Source organism: Falco biarmicus, chromosome 15 (genome assembly GCF_023638135.1).
Source record: "Falco biarmicus isolate bFalBia1 chromosome 15, bFalBia1.pri, whole genome shotgun sequence".
In the NCBI taxonomy this organism is placed as follows: Eukaryota; Metazoa; Chordata; class Aves; order Falconiformes; family Falconidae; genus Falco; species Falco biarmicus.
In genome coordinates, this window is record NC_079302.1 from 22,695,388 (window position 1) to 22,720,403 (window position 25,016).

The 25,016-nt window shown below is 58.4% G+C and overlaps 2 protein-coding genes across 8 annotated transcripts; one reads left to right on the forward strand and one right to left on the reverse strand.

Annotated features, from left to right (window-relative positions):
• Positions 1–2,820: 2,820 nt before the first annotated feature.
• ENKD1 (enkurin domain containing 1) lies at positions 2,821–15,310 on the forward strand. Of its 4 annotated transcripts, XM_056360325.1 has the most exons (9): positions 2,880–2,971; positions 6,659–6,890; positions 7,405–7,529; positions 7,823–8,047; positions 9,312–9,484; positions 11,458–11,619; positions 12,749–12,918; positions 13,839–13,975; positions 14,472–15,310. In XM_056360325.1, exons 3-9 carry the CDS (start codon positions 7,445–7,447, stop codon positions 14,630–14,632), a joined length of 1,113 nt encoding a protein of 370 aa, XP_056216300.1. In that variant the 5' UTR covers positions 2,880–2,971; positions 6,659–6,890; positions 7,405–7,444; the 3' UTR covers positions 14,633–15,310. The 4 variants fall into 4 exon arrangements, with proteins under 4 accessions (XP_056216297.1, XP_056216299.1, XP_056216300.1 ...); XM_056360322.1 differs by lacking the exon at positions 6,659–6,890 and having other exon boundaries at positions 2,821–2,971; XM_056360324.1 differs by lacking the exon at positions 6,659–6,890 and having other exon boundaries at positions 2,863–2,971; positions 7,379–7,529.
• A 2,489-nt stretch (positions 15,311–17,799) lies between these two features.
• On the reverse strand, positions 17,800–23,339 carry PARD6A (par-6 family cell polarity regulator alpha). Of its 4 annotated transcripts, none has more exons than XM_056360302.1 (3): positions 23,050–23,339; positions 21,611–21,833; positions 17,800–18,881 (listed from the first exon to the last, which is right to left on the reverse strand). In XM_056360302.1, exons 1-3 carry the CDS (start codon positions 23,236–23,238, stop codon positions 18,097–18,099), a joined length of 1,197 nt encoding a protein of 398 aa, XP_056216277.1. In that variant the 5' UTR covers positions 23,239–23,339; the 3' UTR covers positions 17,800–18,096. The 4 variants fall into 4 exon arrangements, with proteins under 4 accessions (XP_056216277.1, XP_056216276.1, XP_056216274.1 ...); XM_056360301.1 differs by having other exon boundaries at positions 17,800–18,884; positions 23,050–23,335; XM_056360299.1 differs by lacking the exon at positions 23,050–23,339 and having other exon boundaries at positions 17,800–18,884; positions 21,611–23,020.
• Between the last annotated feature and the right edge of the window lie 1,677 nt (positions 23,340–25,016).

Consider the following 25,016-nt stretch of genomic DNA (forward strand, 5'->3'; position numbering starts at 1 on the left):
GCTGCAGGCATCTTACCCGCCCCGAACGCCTCACCTCTGGCCTCACACGTGCTGCCTGCCCTTTCCAGCCAGCAAACCTCGGGCAGAGCAGCCCTGCGCCCGGCAGGCAGCGCGGGCCGGGCTGGCACAGGCCACCGAAAGCCGCAAAAGCCACACAAGAGGTGCGGTAAGAGGATGAGCAGTGTCACTTCGAGGTGTGAATCTTGCATCAATGTATGGACATATCTCAAATCAGAAAGAAGTATGCATTGTTCTAGGAAGTATTGACTTAAAAAAAGACACTTAATAGAAATAAAAGCTTAATATGGTCTTGGTGTATTAACAAGGGCATAATACTGGGAGGCAGGAAAGAAGTGATGTGTGAAAGAAGTAAGAGTTGCAAAACCAATCTGAGTGATAGTGGGCATCTGACATTGAATTAAGATTGGTTTAATCCAGATTTTTTGCAATTTATGCCTGCAGGGAAATTCTGATTCCGTGATAAATAAGGCTGGAAAAAAGGGGCTGGATAGGCTCATTTTCCAGTTGGCCTGGTCCATATGGGAGTTTTAGGAAAAAATGACAATACTGTTTACGAAGAAACTGAAATAATCAAATATATTTCAAAAGGTAATATCTTGCACTACTTACCAGCAGAGAAAACTTAATGGAAATGACAAATCATGTTTCTTAAGTTTAATGGTATTTTTACAAGTACCTTCAGAAAAAACATCCATATATCTCCTAGGAGACTGTTTCTTCAGACAGCCATACAGGTTTTGTTCAGCCTATGAAGCATTCCGTAGGAAAATAAATAATTTTTATTATTTTAATAATAAATATATTTTTATTTTTATATATAATAAATAATAAATATATAAAATAATACAAAATATTTCCATAGGAAAATAAGGGTCCTCCCCACCGCTCCCCTTAAGCCTGCTCCAGGCTCAGCTCTGGGGATGGGTTTGAAGGCGCCAGTTGGGCAGGAGATTGTAGAAGACCGTTAACCCTCTGTGAAGGCAACGGGTCCCCGCATCGGCGCTCCTGCGTGAGAAGGGAGGCTGAGAAAATACGGAGGGCCCAGGGGATGCTCCCTGGCCCCTGGGGATGCAGTCAAGCCGGGCCAATGGGGCTGGCTGTGGTGGTGACAGATGTCCAGGGCTGCTAGGGACGCTGCAGCCCTGGGAGGGGTCACCAGGAGGTGGGAGGTCTCCATCCTCAGGGACAGCAGGGCTCCCCGGGATGTGGCTGTGGCCATCCCAGCCTGGCACTGGTGACAGCCCTGCTCCGATGGGAACAAGGGACCCCTGTGGTCCTGATAGAAGGCTTAGAAATAACTAGATTAATAGGATACGGAAAACTTAGAATAATTAAAACTCTCTTTGTTTTACAAAGAGGAGCTTCACGGTATGACTTTGCAAATTAGGCCCGGTCCTGGGGCCCTTTGTACTGATAAGATGGAGCTGGGATGCTCGCGTGCTGACAAGAAGACACTGGTATGCGAACACCTGTGCCTTGAGATAGGAAAACCGGATCTGTCCTGGTTTATGGTTTGGAAGAAACTGGAGACAAGGACCCCCACGACCATCACCAGGAGACAAGCACAGATGGGAGGAAACTTATGTTAATGACTTCTCTTCTCGGTAAACCCAACCTATTCTCAGGCATCTATTGAATATGTATGAATGTATACTTTAAATCACACGTGCACAGAGATGTCGGGGCAGCAGGTGCTTTTGGAATTGTCCACCCTGATGCCCACTGGTGAATTAAACATACCTGCTTTATAACCTATCCTGAGTTATAAAGTTTAATTCCGCACATCGGTCCCCTCCTCACAAACGCTGCTGCGGGGTTTGTGATGACCCACACCAAATCCCACCCCTCAAGCCAGCAGCCTGGAAAATGCCAGGATTTTGTTTGACTTTTGCACCCTGGAGCGTTTAGGAGGGGCTGACTGTGAGCGGAGAGGTGGCCTCTGTCTTCGTGGTACCATGGTGCGAGAAACATGCCCGCGCACAGCTCCTTTCTAAACACCACGGCATTTTATAGCCTGGAGAGAGTGATGAGGCAATGCAGGGGCTGCTGCAGGAGGCGAGGGCTGGCCCCAGCAGCTCTATCTCCTCCGCTCAGCAATAAATGCCCCGGTATTTGTTTAACCACCCAGGTCCAAAGCCACGGCAGCGAGATGCACTGTCCTGCGGGAGAAGTGTGGCTCTGGGCAAAAGCAGACCACGATGGTCTTCTCGTGCAGCAAACGCGGCCAGTGCAGTCACTGCGCTGCGCTGGTGTGGCTGAGCCGTGGATCATGGCCACAGGCAAATTGAGTGGGGGAAATCAAGAGTTCAGCTGCTTGAAATGGGAAGAAAATGGCAGAAAGGAGACGGAAGGTCACACTTGAGCCAAAGCCTGAGGAACCCCGTCCTGTAGCCACCCCGCAGCGCTTTCGCCCAGCGGCTGCCCCATCCTGGGCATCGCGGCTTTCCGGGGCTGCAGGGGGCCTCGCCGGGGCGCTGCCGCGGTGGCTGCGCCCCCCTTGCCCCCGGCTGCCGGGCACGGCCCCGGGCAGCGGCGGGGGGGCAGGCGGCCCCGGTTCTGCGGGGCTGGGGCGCCTGGGGGCCACTCGGCCGCCAGCGCCGTTCCGATCCTGCCCAGGACCCCGGTGCGGCGGAGGGCGCCGGCGGAGCGGGGCCGTGCTGGGGGGCGAGCCCGGGCCGCCCTGCGCTGGGGCGGCTCACGGCGGGGCCCCCGGGCAGCCCCTCGCCCCCGGCAGCCCCCCCCCCCCCCCCCCCAGGCACTCCCGCGCCCCCGGGCACCCCCCGCGGCCCAGCGCGCGCCCGGCCCCTCCCGGCGGAAGCGGCGGTTGCCGAGGAGCGCGGCGGGGACGGGCCTGCGGTTGCCGGCGGGCGGGCCCACGTTAGGCCCAGGCCCAGACCGCGGCCTCACAGGCCGGGCCGCAGCTGCGAGCGCTGCCCCGCGGGCTCCCTCGGTGAGTCCTCTCGGGGGGGCCGGAGAGACCCCCAATGGGCCCGGGGCCCCAGCCCGGGGGTGTCCTTGGGGCGCCCGGCGGGCGGCGGAGCACCGGGACAGGCGGAGGCTGCGGGGCGCCGGGCCGGGGGCCGCCGTGCCCCCATCCAGGGCAGCAGGGGCGAGGCCCAGACCCGTCCCCCGCCCCGAGGGTTGCGGGGATGGAGCGCCGGGGGCCGCCGGCTGCGAGGGCAGCCCCTGCCGCGGGGGGACAGCCGCCTGGCAGGACTCTGTGGGGGCGCCCCGAGCTGCTCGGTGGCCGCTGGGCTCAGCACGGGGCCAGGCCGGTGTCCCGCGGTGGCACAGCCAGGGTCCTGGGCTCCGCTGGGCCCGGGGCTGCACGTTGGGCTGGTGACCCTGGCACGTGGCGTGGGAGCAGAGCCCTGCGTGCCGTGGTGCCTCTCCTGCCTTCCCTGGCGGGCCCCTGCCAGCCCCTGCCAGTGCCAGCCCCTGCCCGGTGCCCTGTGCCTGCCGCCCCGTGCCTGGCGCAGCTGCATTCGCCTCCTGCCCGAGGCTGCTGCCGCAGCATGTGCACTTGGCTCCGTGGGCAGGCTGCACAAGCTGGCTTGGCTCCTGATGCCTGCCCGGCTCCGAGGGAGCGTGTTGCAGAGGCCAGCAGCACGCTTGGCTGGACCTGGCCCTCTTTGTTGTCCGAAAGGCAAAAGAGAAAATGGGCCTCTGAGGCTGGCAGGTGGGGAAGAGCTGGTGGCACCTGCGAGAACCTGCCTGGGGGATAGTATTAAAAGGAGAAAATCTCTCCCACTGCAGTCTGCAGGGGGGGGAAAGCGTAGGCATGAACGAACATGACTGGGTAGGTTTGTGGCACATTGACCTCGTTTCCTGACCCCCGATCCTGCAGGAGCTATGGACCTAGATCAGGGTGCTGCCCTCAGGCATGGAAGTTTCTCTGGTGCTCCTTTCCATTTCAGCTGAAACTACTGAGGAAGGAAGAAAACAACCAAGACCAGTTGCACAGAGATTAGGCCTTTGATTTGCTGCAGATGACTTGCTGCTCTGCTTATCACAGTTTATCACAGCTGTAGGATTCCGCCCCCCCCCCCCCTCCCCCCCCGGCGTTTTGCAGAGGTTGACTCATAAAGGCATGAAGCTGGGCTTGCTTCAGCTCTGTGTGTGGTAGCAGCTTCTTGGCCAGGGACTCGGGCACAGTGAAAATGTGATCTGTGAAGAGGGAATGCTTCAGAGTCAGACACAGCAGGTTCAAGGCTGGGAAAAACACCTGTCAAAGCCTTGTCTGTTCCCGTTTTGTAGTTTCCTTAGCTACGATGCTAAAAAAGAAGCCACAAAAGGAAGCTGTGGTTCATTAAGGCTCTGAAAGATCTCAGTTTACTGGGGGGATAAGCAGCATTTTTACCGCTTGGTAAGCTGGGGCAAAGTGCACAAAGAGTGGAATTAATGGTTCTTAAACTTACAGGGACACTTTGGGAGAGGTGTGCCTGCAGCCTTTATTGTTTGGCTCCTAGGCCAGGATTAAACTGTGGTCCTGGTGGGGAAGCTAGCAGCCAGGGTAAGTAGCAATGCTAACGTCTGGGTTGCTTTGGCAGTTGCCCTGTGCCTCCTGTATCTGTGCAGGGCAGGGAACAGGGTTGGTGCAGGCCGGTGGCTAGGAGCAGTGTCGCTGCTTCCCTAGCAAGTTCTGCAGCCTAGCAGGGGGTTAAGAAGAGAGAAGAATTGCACAAGTATGTATCGGTTTACCTGGACTTAACCAGACTGCGTTTGCAGAGCTTGCCTGCATCTCATAGCCAGCGAATGCTCCAAGTAGTGCGTTTCTGGTGGGAACAGGTCAGAAACTATTCTCGACATTTAGGGTTCTAACATGGTGATAGAGAAAATTCTTTCCCAGGTACAAATGAGACAGTGTGGCCGAGCCAGCCATCAGGTCACTGCTGAAAGGGCTGACCCTGTTCCCTCTTCCTCTCTCCTCTGCATTCATAAACACGTGCTCTTGCAGTATTTCCCTTGTGCTTGCTCCAGTGCTTCTCTAACCCCCCCCGGAGGTGACGGCCAGGTTATTTTTGGACAGAAGGTTCAATGGGCAGAAAACTAAGCAGCAAAAGAAGTGGCTTGTTTCATGCAGGGGTAGTGAGTTGAATCGGCTCAGCACAGGACCATTTGCACCTTGGAGCTGTCACAAGAGATGAAGCAGAAGGATGGGAATGGCGGCAGGGAAGGTCCGCACATCCCCTTTTGGCAGAAGCGAGCCATGAGGTTCTCTCGCATGTGTCCCCCAGATACGCCCATGGTTGGCAGGAGCAGAGCAGCAGCTTGGGAAGTCTGTACTGATCACTGGTAACCGAGGCTTGGCTGCTGCTTCTCAGGGCTGGGAGGCTGACGCTAGGGGCTTGTGTCCCACGTTAGGTGAGTTTGTTAGATAGGCAAGATGCTTACTGTTGTAATAAGGTTGTCTGATCTTGCAAGATCGCAATCCAGAGGTGATGTGACTTGCAAATCAGGGAGTGGGTGTCATTTGCAAATTCCCTGCGGCGGGGCAGGGTGCTGTTGGGATGTGAAATGTGACTTGTGTGAAGGCATAAAACAATCCTTCCATCCCCCGCCTCCCATCAACTTGCCTTTCCTCCTTCAGTCTCCCACAGTAATTGTCTGCTCTGCTACAGGTCTTGATTTCAGCCTGTCATCCTGCATGTAAATTACTGGGTTTGAACTCGAGTTCAGATCAAGATCAGATGTGAACTTCAAGGCCAGTAGTGTGAGTGGAGTGATCTCATGGTGAACGCTTTTTTTTTTTTTTTTTTTTTTTAGAATAAGAGAGCCTGTTCTGGCCTAGTTGGATCCATTATCAAGGAGATTAAATAATACCAAGACAATGCCCTTTTATCTCAGGCTGAGAGTCTGTGTCTGCTCTTCAGAAACATCTTTTCCAGAGTAGCTGGGTACAAACTATACATGCATGCTGATGTGCAGTAGTCAGCATTGCTTACATTGCCTCTGCAGTCGTGTCTGGGAGATGAACAACAGCTTTTTGCTAATGGGTCTCATGTCAACAGGGGTGATTTAGCAAGGAAGACTGCAGTGCATTAGTTGCTATGACTCAGACTCACTCAGCCTTGTACTGATTTTGTTTATTGGTTTATAAATTAAACTGCAGATGCTGCGTCCCGTCAGTGCTGGCATGTCAAGGATCCTGAAAGGAGTTCTTCCCGTAGAGTTGTCTCAGATATATTTTAAATTACTGCCTCGGGAGTCAGAGCATGCAGGTTGTAGCCCCAGTTCTTACAGTTGTGACTCCAGCCAAGCTGCCCTGGTGCCTGTCAAAATCATGGTGTGACTCCTGGGAGGTATTGAGGCTCTTGTGGCACCTGCCAACAGCTTGCCAGCAGTCTGTGCCTGTTGGTGCAGCATCCTGCATCCTCATTTTCTGAGCAGGGAGCAAGTCCCTCCAGTTTCTTGTAGGCAATAAAATGCTGTCCACAAGATCTTTGTGAGCATTGCAGGGAAATAGATACTGGCTGCTTCGGTGCTGGAAGGATCTGTGATCCTGCTGTCGTGGGGAGGAGAGACACAGCATGGACCAGTGAGGGCCAGGGCAGCCGTTTGTGGGTCTGTGCTGGTCTGTTGTGTTGGTCCACATTGAGAAGTTCTTTGGAAATGAAACAGATATTTTTCTAAACAGGTGACTGTCTGTTCTCCCTGGGGCACGAGAGACCAGCTGGGCTCTTTTCATCTCAGGGCTTTTCCCCAGCAATCCCGCATCTGCCCCTGCATGATCCTGAAGCATTTTGTCTTGGGTGCTTCTGAAGTTCAGCCCCAGCCTGCTCCCGGGTGGTGACAGCCCCAGTGTGTCTCTTGCAGAGGACAGATCAGAGGGTTTACCTGTGTGGGGCAGGGCCTTCAGCTTGCGTTGGGTAGGTTGTGTTTGAACCACAGGTTCTATTCAGAAAGGGCTCAAGGTGCAAGATAATTCAAATCTAAGGCTAAAATGTGTATGATGTCCAGATACCTTGTGTTTTCTATTCACTAAAGGCACACAGGGCGGTTATAGCAGCTCAGCTCCTGTTTGCATGTCTCCATTAAATGTTCCCATATGGGAGAGCAAAGCCAGGAAGGATTTTCTGTACTGAAGATACCGATATTACAGCAGCCATGGACATGTCAGGTTCAGCGCTGGTAAAAATGCTGATTAGCCCCACAATAGGGACTGTGCTGCTGGATGCCTTGCCTCACCTGCTTGGAGTCCAACTTGGGGTGGTTTCCTACCTGCTGTAGGTACCTGCCATCCCTGTATCTGGGTGTGAGCTCTCTAATGAAGGTCAGAAGGTCACCTATTTAGATACATATATATATGTGTGTGTGTGTGTGTGTGTATTTATAATGTCGCTTTTCGGTGGCTCAGCGAGCCCGGTGCATTTCTCTTCTCAGTGGTGGCTGGTTTCTGTGACGGAGGCAGAGTGACGGCAGGATGTGTGAGGGGCCATCCAGGATTTCTGGGCCAATTCCTCCAGACCCTACGCTCTTTCCAAACTATTACAAACGCCCCTTCTCGGGTGAGTCCTTGATACTTGTTATGGATGTGCTTTGTACTTTGGCATGGCACAGCTCACCTGTTAGATGTCCTTATTCTTTGGTGTCCTCAACAGTCTCCACTCAGACTGGTGCAGGTGATTCTGCTTCCTCATGGGTGGTGATCCTAAAGGTGGTCTGTGGAGCTGGTTGAAAGATGGGAAAGCATGAGGTAGAGGTGGAGAGGGGGTCTTCAGCATTGTTTGTAGGCTGTGGGTGAGGAAAACCATGAGATAAAATAATTTCCTGATTACCTCCTCTTTTTTTTTCTCTGTAGCTCGAGGGAGGTTGGAAGGGAATGCTCAGAAGCTGGATTTTACCACTAGCCCCCTGGACCCAGTTCCCATCCCATACCCAGCTTTGGGCAATGCCTGCCAGGTTCAGCCAGCCCCTCGCATTCGCCCCAGTGGGAAGGACTTCCTGGAGAAGGGACAGCAAGGGACACTCAGTCTCTTACTGCAGCTTGAAGGGGTCTCCCTTGATGGGGGGCTGCCAGTCAAGAGTAAGTACAGCTGAGTTGCTGCTGGCCTGAGTTGTGTCTGGGGCCAGGGATGAGGCATCAGGGATTTGGGTGGATTCCTCGGCTCTGCTGCCTGAGGAGAGGTTGAGCTCTGCAGGGCTGGTTGCCCCATCTCCTGCGTTTGGCCTGGCAGTGGCTTGGCCTCCAGCCATTGCCCGGGCTGGAGCTGTTGCTGCTGCAGCCTCCCTGATTCCAGTCGGGCCCACGTCTGGAATGGAAGAGGGACTCTAAAACAGATGCTGTTTAATTTGGACCTGAGGAACTAGTTGTGGAAGAGAGACTATTGAGAGATGCTGGAAATAAATCGAGCCCTTCTAGTTTGTTACCTCTGAACATAACCAGTATCTTTATAGTCAAAGATGGATCAAGTGTGTTCTTCATGTACAGAGGATGTTTAACCTGGGGAATTCCTTGTTAGTGAAGCCAGGCAGGATTTGGGAAGACTGTCTGTATATGTGGATACTTTGCAAAAGATGTTCCCTTTTCCAGAGAGGTCACCCAAAGTACGTTCAGAGGTCCAAGAAGGAGATAAGGCTGATGGCGGGGTGTAATTTGATTTATTCCATGTGCTGGCATTGTCCCTAGCCCTGCCTGGTGCCAGCATGGTGGTTGCCAGCTGCCACAGCTGCTGTTCCAAAGCAGAAGGGGAATGGAAGAGGGTCTGGTTGTGTAAGCTGTGATCTTCCCTGTCTTGGGGCGCCCAAGGAAGGATCATTTTTGATTTGAAAACAAAAAATACAATCCGTAGTCTTGATTATGTCCCCTTGAATGTGGGACAATGGCTGACACTGAAATCAGGAACAGCACAGGTTTAAGGCTTGGCAACTGCCTTTAACCAGCCCTCTCTTTGCTTCGGAAGCACCACAGGATGCTGAACTGGGAATTGACCTTGCTCTCGAGAGGATGCTGATATGGCTTGTCTGGCATAGTCCAAAATGGGACACATTAGCTATGCTTGCTCAGAACAAGGGAGTCTGTGGTCACCGGCAGTGTGCGCAGATCTGTGCCGGTGCTCATCTGGGCACTGTGGGATCCTCTGGCAGAAGAGGGTCAGTCTGGGAGCGCGCATCTAATGTGGGAGAAATGCACAGATTGTCTAGTCTGCAGGAGAGGGGAGAGCTTGCTATTTCCGTGGGCAGCTGGACCAGCTTTGGAGATGGAGCTGTAGGCTCTGGTGTCAGTGCTGCAGGAGCCTGCATGCCTTGGCAGTGTCTGAGGGGTGAAAGCTGTGTCTCCACTTGTGCAGGGAAAGAGTCCAAGGACCATGAGAAGGTAAATATGAGGCGAATAAAGGAGATTCAGAAGAAGTGCAAAGAGAAGGAGCGAGCCCGAGAGCATGGCCAGCCCAAGCCTGTGAAAGCTCTGTGGAAGTCCCAGAAATATGAAAATGTGGAGTCAAAGGTGAAGGCCAAACTGCAGGTCAGTACCCTCTGAGCTCCTGAACTCTCTGGGCCTGGGATGCAGTTCAGGGCAGATGTGACAGTGGGGCCATGTGGGAATGCGTGGTTTGGGTCCAGAGAGTGATTGCCAGAATAATCCCCATCCTGCCTGGCCAAGTGGACCCCCCATGCAGGGGAGGCTGAGAGAACAAAAATCCCATCACAACCCTCTGCCTGAAGGCTCCTGTTTGGCCCTTCAGTTGTTAGGGATCTACAGGCGGTTCCCCCTCACACCATATTCCCTGTCCAGAGGTGCATCCAGCTGGCTTTTCAGCTTCTCAGTGTGGGGGCCAATGCTTGTCTGGGGTTTGTGCCAAAAGGCTGTGGTGTTCTGATCATGGTCTTCAGAGGTGGGTCTTCAGGCTGCATCAAACCTCAGTTCAACCCTTAACACCCTGTGGACCCACAGTGGGCCGTATATCTCCAAATTCTTCTGCAAGCAATCATCCTGGTGAATAACCACTGTGCAGTGGCGGCACACAGACGTCTCTGGGCAGAGACCTCGTAGAGCAGCCCAAGCTGTGAGGGCATGCGTACCTCCTGTCCTCTGTACACGGCGTGCGTGCGGGAGAAGGGATGCGGGGCTGTGCCTTGTTTTTCTCAGGCTTTCTCAGCTGCTGAAGTGAGTGGGTGTCTGTCTTTGTGAAGGTTTTGTTCTGCTTTTGACTTCTTTCTTTCTTTGTTTAGATAATTTTTTTCTGCCCTGGTGAGTTTCTAGTGAGGGCTTTGCTAAATGCACCAAAGCCCTGGTAGAAGCATACCTGTTTGTACAGGAAGTAAAGGCCCACTGGGAGAGGGAAGGAAAGCTCCAGCACTATCTTTGGGTGAGCCAGTAGTCATCAGTCTGGATCTGGGAGACCCCCATCATCCAGGCGAACTCTGTGTTCGGTTACCCTCTTATTTCATCCAGAAACAGGCACTGCAGCTCCTGTGGATGGGGTGGGCTCCTGCTGCATGGCAGCAAGCAGAGGGGTGTTGTGCCTGTCCTTATCGTAGTGACCTCCTGGAGGAGCGGCCTTGGGGGTCCCTTCCAGCTCAGCCTTGCGTGGGGGAAGCTCCTTGAGGCAGCAGAAGCGCAGGGCTGCCGCTGCCTTTCCAGAGTAGCCTCAAACTGTTAGATCGTACATTCCCATTGGCCTCAGGATTGTTGGCTGCCAGGAGAGGGCTTTGTCCTTCCACGAGTGCCTGCTAGCCTTCATGGTCTCTGACTCTGTTCTGTTTTTGCAGCCAACCACAGATTTGAGGTACTGAGCAGAGCAGAGCAGCACTCGAGAACAGCTTCTCAGCAGTCAGCTTTGTGCCTGCCTCTGCCGTTTCATTAAACTCGCTGTAGCAGGGCTCTGCAGCATGCTCTGGATTTATGGAGGTGGGATGGCTTCTTCTAAGAGTTCGAGTCCTCTAGGTTTGCCAGCAAGGGAGACTGGCATGTGTCTCTTGACTTGCGGCACGCTTTCTCCACTCTGCCATTTGCCCTTTTCACAGGAAGATTTCTGCTTTTTAAGGAGTCGTGGTCACTGTCAGTATGGGCTGCCCATCCATTGCGGTTGTTCCTCGCTCTGGTAGGCATCTCTGCTGGGTTATCCAGCGTTGCTCTCCTTTCACACCTGCCAGATTAGTCAGTGAAGACGGATTCTCCAGTCAGTGTTACACACGAATTTGATCCAAAGGCACGTTTCTGCAGATTTTTTCCCCTTGTTTTTAGCGTTTCTTTACAAGGTTCAGTTTCCAGGTCTGGGTTTGTTGCTGTAGGCAGTCTATTTGGCCTTTGCTCGCTGAGTACAGATTGCCTTCCCCCAAGAGCTTCTGCCAAGTCACAGCAGGAAGAGCGTGCTGTCATCTGTCTGCTGGAAACTTGAGGTTGAGCTTGTGATTGACCACCCAAACTTTTTTGGGTGTGTTTCTCTTTGCTCCAGCCTCCTTCCACTAGTGGATTTTTTTTTTTGTCTTTCACAGGAGAGCTCCCCACCTCCAAATCCAGAAGCTCAGAAATTCCTAAAAGCATATTCTCGCTGTGGCCCTGGGATCAAGCCATGCAGATCACTCTCCCCAAGGCCTGCCAGAACGAAAGCAGGAGCAGATGCAGAGGCTCCAGAGGCACTGGGTGCTGAAACCAAGGTGAGTTGCGCACTAACGGCATCCGTCCCAGGTGTTTCTGGTGCTCATCCATCCTAAGGGTTTCTGGCATTTAACCTGTTGCTCCTGCTCTGAACATTTCATGTGTTCTTCTGAGGCTCTGGGTTGGATCTGCTGCGTGAGCAGAGAGATCTGTAAATAATGTTCCTGGCTGAAAGGAAGAAACAGGGTCTTGGTCACAGGGGCGATGAGATGGGCATTGAAAGATTTCTAAAACTACCTTCTGGCTTTGCCCTTGCTCATAGTTAAAGAGATAATGAAGTTCCCTTTGAAAATCCTGCCTCCTCATGTAGAAGTGCCAATAATCTCAAATCTGCTCTTCCTGGGGCTTTGCAGGAAGTCTTGGGGATTACTGCTCACACCGTAATTGAAGGAACTGTGGTTTCTGGACATTAGATAAAAATTTGGGAAATGCATGCGCTTTTTAGTAAGGAGAGTTGCTTACTAAAGAGACACTGCTCCATGACCCGTGTCCCCTTTCTTTGGCAAGCGTAGGGTTGTCAGTTTCTTGGTTCCCAAGTGCCATGGAGGGGCTTATTTTAAACAGGGCATAAACTCCTAAGGAGGAAAACCCAAGAAAAACCTAAAACTCAAATCCAGTGACCTTCTCCCCTGTCTTGACCACCAGAAGAGCTGTGATAGAGGGTGCTGTCTCTGGTGAAATGCCTCCAAGGACTTGCTAGGCTCCTGCTCTGCCAGAGGTTCTGTTGCATTTACTGGCCCAGCGAGGGCTTGACCAGATTTTCCTCTGACTTTCTAGCTGGGCTCAAAATGCACCAGTAGGAGCCATGGGGACTATGTCACGCCTGGTTCTTTCTGTCCTTTTGGCTTTGAGGGCGCAGGGTCAGCTTGGGGACCTTAAAAAAGGCCGATTTTAGGCTTGGCTTTTGGTGCCTGACGTCTCAGACTGTGGCCATAGCTCCTGCCTGCCTGTGGCCTTGCACCTGAGATGGGCTGGGCTGGGCGTGCGCGGTATGCCTGTCCTGCTGCGGTAACCTGCAGTCCAGTGGCTTGTGCGGGTGCCTCTTTGCTTTGTCCCTTGTGGGGACAAGGGCAGCTGCCTGTGTGCATGTGGTGAGCCAGCTCCTCCTGCCGCCTCCTCTTCTTCCAGATCCAGGTGGAGGGCAAGAGCATTGACTTCATTAAGCACAACGCCTGCAACGCCAAGCGGGCCCTGCTGCGGCGCTCCCAGTCCCTGCAGGCGCTGGCCAAGCTGTTGGAACAGAAGCACCAGGAGCAGGAGGAGTACAACGCCAAGCAAAAGGGCCACATCCCCCAGTAGTATGTATGCCCCTCTCTGGTCCACAAGACTTTCTGTAACAAGCCCACTTCCCTTCACCACGTTCCCCAGCTTCTGGCGTAGAAAGACGGGGGGCTGGGGACAGAGGCACTCTCACCGTATGCAAGCAGTGCAGTTTACTGTGGCCTGGGAAATAAATGCAGTCCCTCTTGGTTTCTTGACTTAACAAGCATCCCATGGCTGGTGTGACTGGGCTCAGAAAGAATTTTGTCCCTTTTTCCCTTGTTTGCTGTCCTACAATGATGCTGACTTGTGGACGTTCTGTGTGCTCTGAGAAATGTGCTCCTGCCCCTTTGTAAGCCTTGCTCCACGTGGCGCAGCTTCAGCATAAAAAGCTCTGGTTACGGAGAGGCAGGTAGCTTGCTCTGCCTCCTAAGTGTTCATCCTGTCTTGGACCCAGAGTCTGAGGAACATCCAAGTAGTGGCTTGCATTTTGGGGTTCTGAGTGGAAACCAGTTCCTGGGTGACCCTGTCCTAGGACTTACGGCGGTGTTAGTCCTTTGGCTGTCTGCTGTGCCTGCTGTTCTCTGCCAGCATCCCTGCTGTGAGCAGTGTTGTCCAACTTCATTCCATCACCAGCACGCAAATGGTTTGGAAAGGACTCAGTGGTCTGGGCAAAAAGCAAGGAGCAGAAGCCGTTGTCTCCGAAGAGCTTGTGTAGGCCTCCGTGTGTCCCTTCCAGCAGCCCTTCAGGGCATGTAGAGCATGTTGACTAGTCCATGCGTGCAGGTGAAGCCCTCCACAGCAAGGGTGTGTGCCAGCAGCGTGGGTCTCTGTGGTCCTTGGGCAGTGACATGGAGACTAGCAGGGTTTGAAGGGCTCAGTTCCTGGCCCCTGCCTGCATCCCTGGGCGGCTCCTCCCGCCAGATGCGCTGACGCGTGCTTTCTTGTGCCTTGCCAGCCTGCTGGAGAGGAAGGAGCTGTGGCGCAGGCAGATGGAGGAGCAGCTGCGAAACCTGCCAAATCCTGACACGCCACCTGGTCATACCAAGATGCCAGAGAGCCAGCGGCTGGAGACCCTCGGCGATCTGAAGCAGAGTAAGAAGAAAAGAAATAGGGATTCCAGCTCAGAAAAATAGGTGATCCTAGCCAGGATTAGGGAGAAGGGGCCTGGGGCATGGATTCCTGCCACTTGAAGAGTTACCTGGAATAAGGCATGTAGCTGGGATCTGAGCTCTGTGTGAGGAAAGATCAATCTCCTTCAGGTTGGTGGGACCCGCAGGTTACAGGACTGGCTCTCTGGAGCAGGCTTGTCCAGTAGACCTGATGTTTGGGTTACTATTGCCTTTAAAGTGACAGATTTTGGCTGGAAGGGACCTTCAGAGGTCTCTAGTCCAACCCTTAGTTCTTCAAAGCTGGAGCAGGTCACTCAGGTCCTCCTCCAGCTGAGCTTTGAATTCAAGGACGGGTATTCCAAGCCCTTGTTCCAGTGCTGCCACCATTTTCATGACTGAGGATGAGGTTAGGAAAAGGATGGATTTCTTTGCACTTCCACTAACACAACTTGTTTGCTTCTTTGTTGTTTTTTCTGTAGGCCAGGAGCAGCTGATAAAGGACCTGGTGATGCTGCCAGTGGGCACAGACACCCTCAGAATGCAGAAGAGGCGGGTAGAGCTGGAGAGGAAGCTCTCCCAGATAGAAGAGGCCATCAAAATTTTCTCGAGGCCCAAGGTCTTCATCAAGCTGGACTCCTGAGCTGGTGGGGCCAAGTGTGTTGTGCTGCTCTGTGCGAACATCCTGCATCACCGGGAAGGGACGATCATCACCTTGGGAGGGAAGGAGAGGAAGGCAAGTTCAGAACCCTGGGCCCATGCAGGTGCCAATACAGCGTCCAATATGCAGCCGGCACCTCCCTGCCCACCCGCCAGTGGTGTCTTGTCCATGGAAAAGGGAGGGAGATGCCCTAACACACTTTCCACCCTGTGGTCTGGAGAGCAGTTGTCTCTCTGCTGTTTGACTTCTCAGAGATTAGTTCTCTGCTCTGGATCCATGGCATCACCTCCTATTTTCCTACTTCTGGAAACTGGTAGGGGATCTCCCGTGCTGCTACCAGTGGTGTTCCTTGTCCCCCTCGTGAGCTGGGCCATGGTCACGGCTCATTCCGGGCACCTGCACATGTCTGCCATGTGTGCCCTGGTCCCGAGCGCTGACCCAGCCTGCTCACACGGCTGGTGCCTCTGCACCCTCTGACCTGCTGGCTGGGCTCAGCAGCTCGGGGACAGCTCAGGGACAGTGGAGAAGTGCGGAGCTTCAGTCCTTCCTGCCCAGGGTGGAGCTGGGCTGGCTGCAGGGTTATCTGGCAGGTTGTCTGGAGAAGCCTTTGTTGTCTGTGAGGCAGGATGTGCTCAAGTAAAGCATCGTTTTCTTCTTTCAGTGTGTGTGCGGCTCCTGGTGGGCTCAGTAGGGCCGGAGGAGTGGTGGTGGGCAGCCGAAACCAGCAGCATTGACGTAGTGCAGGCAGGGGGAGAGCCGTGGGTCCTGGTCGCACGCTGCAGAAGCGTGACGTGCCCGGGGAGGTTAGGTCTCACTGGGCTGCGGCACTGGGACGTGGTGGGGCACTTGGAGTGGAGAATGCGCAGAGTCCTGCCAGATCTCAGTCTACAGGCCGGCAGGGCAGGGCTGGGCAGATGCCATCGTGGAGGTGAGCTCGCTGCCCCCTTGCCTTCAGGTGCTACACCGGGAGCCAAGCAGACCTTTTCAGAGATCCTGCTGTGTGAAGTCTAGAAAGATTTAAGCTGGAAGGGATTGCTGGAGGGCTTCGTCCCTCTCCTGCTCAGCACAGGACCAGCTCCTCAGCCTGGGGCCTCATCCAGCTGAGTCAGGAAAATCTCCAAGGATGGGGCTGCTGCCACCACCTTGCTGGGCCTCTGTCCTCAAGCTGTGCCACCCTCAGGGGGAACACTTGGCACCTTTTCCTTGAAGTCCTATCAAAATTTCCCTTGCTGCAGCTTGTGCCTGTTGCCCCATCTCCTTTTGCTGTGCAGGGTGGGGATGCTGTGGATGGTTGCCCCAAGCAGGTGCCTTGTTGCATGAGGTTACTCCCATTGCCGGCCGGATTTTGCAGGGTGGGGATGTTGCAGGGTGGTCCAGCCTTGCCCATGGTACCCTGGGATGCAGGGGGCGACGCTGCTGCCAAGGGCCAGAGAAGCTTTTAACGCTGGAGGGCTGAGGAGGTGAGGTGCCAGCCGGAAAATCACCCCACGCTCCCCTGGGGCCACCCTCAGGGCAAACGCTGCAGCCAGGCTGAGCCGGCTGGATGAGAGCGGTGCTGAGAGCAGCTGGGGGCCACGGGCGCCAGCCCCCATGCACCTCCCTGCCCTAAACAAGTCTGGACTAACCAGCCCTGCTGTCTGCTTTGCTCTCTGGCCTGTCTGGGCCACAGCTGCGTGCTGCAAGTGTTGTGCTGCTCAGGAGTGACGGAGCTGCCAGGCTCAGCCCTCACTGCTCTGCCTGCCAGCCGCCGGCACGGCTGGGGCTCCGCAGGAACAGCCAGGACCTGAGCAGTCGGTGCTGCCCCTTTGGACCCCAAGAACTGTGGGTCCCCTTGCCCGGTCCCACCACATGCCACGGGCAACAGTGCCGGTGAGAGCCGCTGTTTGCAGGGCCCTTGGCAAACGGGCTGGGAGAGCTGCCGTGGTCAGGCCCTTGCTGCTGAACCAGCCCAGCGGCTCTTGTGCAGCTGCTGGTAAGGTTTTGGTGGTGCCAGCACGGGTGGTTTGGTTCTCAGGGGTCAGCGAAGGCAACAGGACACAATCCACCCTCCCCTGCCGAAGCCGCCAGCTCTGCCACCGACCTGGGTGCGAACCTGTGCCTGTGCCCAGTGTCACCCCACAGGAGCCGGGCCAGGGCACCTGGCACCACCTGTGCTCGCTTCCCACCGGCTCTAATCCAGGGGCCGTGGGGGAGCCCTTACGCCACAGAGGGCCCGGCACAGTGCCAGTGCCCTAGGTGCCCCAGCACACGTGTCCAGCTCCGGGAGCGGGCTGGAAAAGCGCTGCCCCTGGGTGCATCCAACCTGCCGGGCCTTGTGCCTGGGCTGCTTCACCAGAAAACACTGCCAGTGGCTGCGGCAGGTGAGGTAGAGATGCTGGTGCTGAAGGCTGATGCTGTGGGAGAGGGGGCGAAGGACCACGGGGACAGCCAGCTATGGTCTGGCCAGGAGAAGCCATCACCACTGTGAGTGCAACAGAGCCAGCAGCTGCTGGGGCATCGCTCCATCCCTGCGGGCAGGAAGGTGCTGGTGCCGGGCTGGGCCAGGCCAGCAGCAAAGCAAAGGCAAGAGCTGCCACCAGCGTGGCACTTCAGCGCTGAGAGGGGGACTGAGGGCACGGGGAGCCCCAGGTGGGCAGGAGGAAGATGGAGCTGTACCACCCCGGTGGTGTTTACTGGGGCCAGGTGACAGCCAAGGTGGTGCTGCCAGCCCGGGTGCCACCCAGCTCCCTGCAGATGTCACTGAAGTGTCCCCTGAGTAGTGAGGGCACTGCAGCGGTGACAAGGTGGGAACTGGGGGGCCAGGCAAGGCTCATTGTGTCGGGCCACCACGCCAGGCTCGCTGCCCAAAACAGCCTGGGCGAGTGCCATGGGACAGGGATGTACAGGGGGAGGGACGTGCTCCAGCATCCCTCCACCCCCCCCCTTTTCCCCACAACGGGCCTTGCTGGGGTCCCCACCACCGCTGTCCCCCCCGCTCCCAGGGGACCTGTAGAGCTGGTCACAGGGCTTGTGCTGGCCCACGGCATGTGGGATGGGGCAGTGGGGCTGCGGGACGGTGTGCCTGCCCCGGCCTGTGTCTGGGAGGGGGCTGTGCCCCATGGCTGTGGGGGGCCGACCCCTGTGGCGACATGGACCAGGGACAAGTGGGGTGCTTTCTAGAAAAGGTTTTACTGTCCATTGCAATATATTAATTGATAATGCATATTTCAATAAAACAATTAAAAAACCCCACTTGCTTGGAAGGAGGGGGGTAGGAGGCAAGAGGCTCGGAAGGGCAGTGCCCAGCGGGGGCCGCAGCGGGGCTCCCGGGGGCACGGGTGGCAGGAGGGGCAGTGGGCTGCCCTGCTCTGCCCCTGCGCGCCAGCCCCCTCATCACCCGCTGCGCACGACCAGCCCGGCTGCGCGGGACCCAGCCAGCCACCCTGGGGTGGCGGGGGAGCCGGCGGCTATAGGGTGAGGAGGGTGCCTTCCTCCCGCCCGCTGCCCCGGCCGGGGCTGCCGTCGTGGCTGCCAAGGGACTGCAGGGAGCCCCGCGAGCTGTGCGGGGACAGGCTCCGCTGCAGGGGTCTGTCCGTGGGGCCCCCGTTGGGGCAGCCCCCGGGGATGTAGTGGGGCGCGCTGTCGCTCTCGATGACCAGGTCACCCTCCTCGTCGCTCTCGGCCGTGCTGTAGTTGCTCAGGTACTGTGAGGCTGGGCTGGGGGTCTGCTGGCTAGGGGTGCTGTCCGTGGACATGCCCGAGCTGCCCGAGGCCTTGCTGCTGCGGATGACGTTGTTGCGCTGGTTGGCCGGCTTGACGGTGATGATGAGGTTGTGGCTGTTGGCCACCATCATGTCTGTCACCTGGTCCAGGGACTTGCCAGCCACATCAATGCCGTTGACCTCCAGGATCTCGTCGCTCACTGCCAGCAGCCCCGTGCTCTCGGCCAAGCCACCCTTCACTAGGCGGGAGATGAAGATGCCGGGCACCTTCTCGACACCCTGCGGGGCCACGCGCACGCTGACGCCGTCACGGATGTAGAAACCCAGCGGCTTGTCGGAGCCGTGCTTGTGGAGCCGCACACGGCGGTGGGTCTCCGGCAAGATGTCCACATCTATGATGGAGGAGATCTGGCGGAAGTCCTGGGGCATGCCGATGAGGAGGTGAGGCTTGGCTCGGTAGTGCGCGGGGCGCAGCAAGCCCTTCTTCTTCCGCTGCAGGGAGTTGGAGGCGAAGACACCAGCATCGGACTCTGCTGTCGGGAGCGAGGGAGAACACGTGTCAGGCACCACAGCTGCTGGGGGCATAACCATGTGCCCGTGGCCCCAGGTGTTGGGGGAGCCAGTGGGAGAAGTGTCCTGCTCATGGGTCTCGCCAGCTTTTCCTCCCCCGAGCATCACCCTGGCTTTTCCTGCAGCCTGTCTCCACCGGGCCCATCTCCCGGGATTACCCAGCATACACAAGGCCAGGATTAGTGGGATCCAGGCGGTGATTCAGCCTTAATCACACTTTAAGCCAAACTCTGCAGCTTAACACTAGAACTGCCAGCCCTGCCGGCCCAGGAGCCACAGCCGTGCCCCACTTTGGGTCTGGGGAAAGGGACCCCCTGCACAAGGCGGTGCCGTGGTGGCAGCCAGCTTCCCGAGGGTGAGTCCAGCCCCGTGAGACAGCATTGGTATCCCCTGCCCGTGCTAGCGCAGGGCCATTGCTTGCACGGGATAGGGATGGCCACAGCTGTGTCCTGCGGAGCCCAGGGACAGGGACACCCCTCCTCCCCAGGCCTGCAGCATCCCCAGGGCCCCTGAACATCCCAAACTGTGATTTGTGCCACTGTCTTTTATCCCATCGTCTGGCACCACCATGGAGAGTCTGACTCCACACTCCTTGACCCTGCCCTAAGGCTGCTCCAGGGGGCCCAGCTCCAGCATGTCCCCCCCTTGGCCACATCCACCAGGTGCCAGGGAGCCTCCCCTGGGCCCCCTCTGGTTTCTCCCTGTCCCTTTCCACAGGGAGCCCAGATCTGGATGCTGCATTGCTGGCACGTTCCCCACAGTGCCTCCCACCAGCACCCAGACCCTGCTCCAGCCACAGGGGGGCTGGGGATGCCCCCGGGCCCAGGGGATGCGGGGTTTCTCCCTAGCCAAGCCAGCCTGCCAGGGCTCCTGGGTTATAAATATCTCCCTGCACACGCAGCCCAGCGTATTTTTAGCTCGGCGAAGGGCGGTGGAGGCTTTCCCACAGCTATTTCAGTGCACGGCTCCTCTCCAAGGGGCACAGAGTAGCTGGGCCAGGCAGGTCCAGCACCCCAAGGACGAGCCCACCGGCGGCCCTGGTGATGCACCGGGCTTTCCCCTGCCCTCCCCGAGGGCCAGTGCCACCGTCCCCGACAGGCTGCCCCACAGGGGTGGCTTCTGGTGGCACCGAGAGGAACCAGGCTGCGGCCTTTGCTTTCTGAGCCCCCGTCAGGACCCGGGGAGCCCACCGAGGGGTGCACACCTAGGTACGCACGCGTGTGCACAGCTCCCCCACGCCCGGTGTGTGAGAGACACTGCAGCCGCATTCCTCACCGACCCGGACTGGTTCAACGACAGCCCTGCCTCGGGATGACCTGGATCCATTTTAAATCAGCTGTGACTCAACCAGGGCTTGCTCCTGGCCTCTCCACTCGCCTTCTGTGGTGCTGCTGGTCCCATGGGCCCTCTCCTGCGGGCACGGCCAAGTGCCAGTGCTGCCTCCTCATGCTCCTTATCACGCTGCCCACAGTGCCAGCGCTGTGGCTGCCCGCTCACTGCACCTTTCCAGCTCAGCCCAGTCACCCACAGGCCCTCGCAGGCTTTTCCCAGCAGCAGGCAAGGCGGCTCTGGGAGCAGGAGCAACGCTCCCATGGCAGCCCTGGCACACTCAGCCCCATGCCGGCTCTCTGTGCCGCAGCCTGGGTCCAGGCATTGGTCTGGGAGCAGGGGATGGTTCAGCACCAGCATCTGTGCGTGCCACAGGCTCCAGCTCCTTCGCACTGACATCCTGGATCACCTGCCATCCCCCATGCTGCATGGCCCCTGAGGAAATGCACGTCCAGGGCATCCTGCACCACCCCGATGCAAGAACCCAGGGAAACTGGCACAGCAGCCGGGGCCAGCTGCCGGCATCCGTCCTTGCCCGGGGGCTTTGCACACCACTAATGTGCACTAGAAACACAGAGCCACCCCAGGCACTAAGCCAGGGAACTGGGGCTTTTAGATCAGGCTCCAACTTTGCACGCTGTTGCTTGATGGCGCTACTAAAGAGAAAGCCTTGGTGCTATTAAACCAAGTGGAAGGGGAGAGGCTCATCTCCCTGGCGAAGAGATGTACCCGGGGTGCGTGTCACCAGCAGGCTCTCGCCCTGGCTGGGACACTGCTGTCACGGTGATTTTGCACTCCTGGGCGAGGAAGCTGCTCTCTTGGAACGCACCACTAAGGTCAGGGCAAGCCCCTGGGCCGCCAGGGAGGAGAGGAGCCTCCTCCCACCACCAAAAACTCAGCAGCACCCAGTGCCCCAAGAGCTTTGCCAAAACCATGGTTGCCACCACCTCAGGGCAGGGAACCGGACTGGGCTCCCAACACGGCACTCAAGGGAGCGACATGGTGTTTTCTGGGAGCCCACGCAAGGCCAGCTGGAAAACACGACTTCAAAGGGGTGGATCACAAGGATTTGCCTTTGCTCGCTGGGTCATGCAGGGCTGGGCTGGGGCGGGTGCCCCTCGGTGCAGGCAAGGACTGGCAGGGAGAGCCCGTGGGGGGGCCACAGCCCCAGCAGGGCTCTGGGAGCCTCCCAGTGCCACCACCTCCACCTCCATCCACCAAAGTGGTGGCCGGAGAGTACGTGACTGGCCACATCCACCACCAGTACAGCCCAAACGTGGCACCAGCGATGCCACAGGATGCAGTTCCTCTCTCCTGATGGGGAGGACAAGGCCAGTGCCATTCTCCAGATCCCGCTTACCCTTCTTCTGGATGATGACCCTGAGGAGGGGGTTGGCAGAGGACAGGGCTTTGTGGTAGTTGTCATCGTTATTAATGGGCAGAAGGTCACCGTGGACATCCGTGTAGCCCAGGAGCACATCCACCCGTGGGATCTGGTGCACCGTCTGCAGCAGGCGGTAGAAGTCCTGGAAGCTGCCCGCGCCAGAGCGCTTCATGGCAAAGCGGCGAAATTCGGCGTCGAACTGCAGAGGAGGAGGAAGAGGAGGAGGAGGGTGAGGCAGGGCAGGGCTGGCTGTGGCCGGCAGGACCAAAGCAGGCAGGGCACGGTGTGGAACCACCACAGGGCAGGCAGAGCCAGGCGCTGCCAACCCCAAAACCTCAGCAGCAACAAGGTGGCGGTGCCTGTCAGCTAGGGCCCATCCCAAAAGCAAAATGAGAGGACCGGAGCCGTTCTCCTGCCCAGGCACCGCAGTGGCGGGGTGGAGGGGTGCCCAGAGGCAGAGCCTCCCGGCTGTACCACCAGCCATGGCAGGAACCGCGCTGCCGGGAGGCCCTTCCCTGCCACACGGGCACTGCCATGTCACCTGGTGAGCAACAGCGTTAATTATGGCCTCCTCCTTCAGTCACGACGAAGGGGAAGCCAATTAAGAGCAGGCTGAGGAACGCTGCGAGGATGGCGCTGCCGGGGGTCACACCCTGGCTGCTGGGGCCAGCGGTGGCCAGAGCACCCGGAACGGGGGGCAGCAGCACCCACCTGGGGGTCCGGGCAGGCAGGGCACAGCTGGGCAAGGGTGCAGCAGGGGAGTGCACACATCTGGCTGTGCAAAGGGCTGGGTGGGTGGGCACAGTGGGCGAGGGTGCACATCTGGGTGGGGGTACATCAGGTGAGTACACATCTGGTTGAGCAGACACATCTGGGGGATTGCATCTGGGAGGGCATACAGCTATGTGAGGGTGCACGGCGGGGGGGGATGTCACCCGTGGCTGGGGGTGCACATCTGGGTGATGGCACAGTCGGGGACGAGCGTGCACATCTGGGCAAGAACACATCTGGGCGAGGTGTGTGCCCGGGATGGCCGTGCACCCAGCACGCCCGGGCCGGCAGAGCCAGCCTGCACACCGGGGCTACTGGCACGGCGCATCGCGCATCTGGCGAGCGCTCCCCGTGCCGGTGACGGCCGCGCCGAGCGGGCCCGCGGCCCGGCAGAGCCCACGGTGCGGGACGGCGCCGGGCCGGGCTCGGGGAGGCCCCGGGCAGCGCCGCCGCAGCGCAGCGCAGCGCAGCGCGGGGGAGCGGAGCGGAGCCCCCGCACGGCCTGGCTCCCGCGCCGCTGCCCGGTGCTCGGTGCCGCCCCACGTGTGCTGCCCGGCGCGGGGGCGGCGCGCCCGCTCCTGACCCGGCGGAACCGGCCCCGGCATCGCGCCGGCGCGGCACGGCGCGGCACGGCGGGCGCTTACCTTGCTCTTGACCTCGATGACGGGCTCGGCGGAGCGCGCCGGCGTGCGGTGGTGCTTGGCCATGCTGGGGCCGCGCCGGGCCGCGCCGGGCCACGGGGCCGCGCCGCCGCCACCGCCGCTCCCGCGGCCACGGGGGATTTTCACCGGCCATGACGTCACCGGCGAGCAGGCCGGGCGCCGGGGCGCCATTGGCCCCCGCCGGCCGGGGGGCGGGGCCGGCGGGTTGCTGACAACGTCGCCGTGGCAACGGGGGCGGGGCCGGGCGGGCGGCGGCGCATCCCCCCGCCGCTCCCCCCGCCCCGGGCCGGGGCCCGCTCCGCTGCGCCGCACGCCCGGCCCCCGCCCCGGCCCCCCCGCCCGCCCCCCGGTCCTCCGCGGCCCGCCCCCGGCCGGCCCCGGCGCTGCGGGCGGGCTGGACGGGACGGCCCCGCGCCCCGCTCCGGTAATCCCGGGCACCCCGCCGCTACCAGGACCCTCATTAGCGGCACGATCACGCCCCGCAGGGGCGGGCGCCCGCCCCGCTTCGGGGCCGCTGGGCCCTGCCGCCCGACCGGCGTCCCGGCGAGTGTCGCTGTGGGGGCCCCGGCTCAGCGCGCGGATGCTCCGGCGCGGCCCCGCGCTGGCAGAGGGGCCCGGCCGGGGCCGCCCGCTCCCCCGCCGCCGCGGCCCGGTGGCCTTGTGGCCGAGGGCAGCCCCGGCAGCAGCCGCCGTGCCGCCTTCCCCCGGTTACACGCTTCCTCCGGCTGTGCCCCCCGGCCGGCAGCAAGGGTTGATGGCACCGGGGTCAGCGCGGACCCGGGGGGGGGTCGGGCACTTCGGGGACGAGTTGCTTTACCGGGCAGCGGAACAGCCGAGCGGAGAGGGGGGCTGCTGGGGCACCGGCTGCACGGCAGAGCGCTCGCCTTCCCCTGCCCGCCCCGGCACCAGGCTGCCACAGCACGTGCCCCCGGTGCTGCCGGGCTGTGCCCGCGGGTGACGCCCTCGGGACGCGTCTGCGGCAGAACTGGCTCCGTTCAGGCGCGGTAATGCTCGAGAGGCGCGGGCAGCCCCTGCCCTGCAGAGCCCTGTGCGATGCCGGAGCTCCCTGCCTGCCCGCAGGCTGCCAGCACCGGGGCACCTGACAAGGCTGAAGTCCTCGCAGGCTCCGAGGGGGCTGCCACACCAGCCGAAGGGGCCATGACAACAGCGTCATGAAACGCTTTTTGAAGCCAGACACACAACACGCTTCCTACTGAATAAATACATCTGAACGCTATCCCAAGAATCAGCCCGGTTGTTTGGATCACGCTGTCCTCCAACCCTTACCCTATCCTGGCCTGTGGAGCAACCTTTGGACGGCACAAAATTGCATCAGACTCTGCTATCGCCACCACACCAGGCCTGCACAAGCTGGCCCGCGGCTCCTGGCAGGCTCTTCCCCTGCGTCACTGCACCTGGGTGAGCAAAGGGCTGCGAGGCCACGGGACACCTCCTTGTGTACCAGCAAATTCTCCACTGGCTTCTCCTGCTGTGCCGAGTGATTGCCAGGTGGTGAAAATGAGCCTGACTGCACACAGAACTGTAAACTCATCAGCAATTTCCCCCCACCCCCCTGTTTTTTTGTTTGGTTGTGTTTGGTTTTTTTAAACAGGGTAATTGTGTTGAGGTCAGAGAGATAATCCTGATTTACAACGGGGTTAATATTTACGCAGGCACCAGTGACAAAAGAAGCTTGCAGCCCTTCATCTCCAATTTTGGTAAATCAGAGCTAATTGTTCAGCGGGACTGTGGGGGTGACATGCTGGTCATGCCTGCTGTTTTGTGCCATGTCCCCAAATCTGCTGCTACAGAGTGAGACCTAAGCTAAGCAGACAGTATCAGGGCAGGTATTTGTTTTGCTGGAGTACCAAGAGCTCTGAATCAGCCCCTGGGACAAGAGCATGTGCTCCCAAATGTCCAGACATGTCCACTGACTCCAGATCCACTTC

Bases quoted from the DNA above. Each gene is read 5' to 3' on its own strand.
- ENKD1 (XM_056360322.1), top strand. From the start codon at position 7,445: ATGTGTGAGGGGCCATCCAGGATTTCTGGGCCAATTCCTCCAGACCCT. The intron at 7,530-7,822 runs GTGAGTCCTTGA...TTTTCTCTGTAG, and splicing joins TTACAAACGCCCCTTCTCGG to CTCGAGGGAGGTTGGAAGGG. The intron at 12,919-13,838 runs GTATGTATGCCC...GTGCCTTGCCAG, and splicing joins AAGGGCCACATCCCCCAGTA to CCTGCTGGAGAGGAAGGAGC.
- PARD6A (XM_056360299.1), bottom strand. From the start codon at position 22,118: ATGGCTGGTGGTACAGCCGGGAGGCTCTGCCTCTGGGCACCCCTCCAC. The intron at 18,885-21,610 runs GTAAGCGGGATC...CGCTCCCGACAG, and splicing joins GGTCATCATCCAGAAGAAGG to CAGAGTCCGATGCTGGTGTC.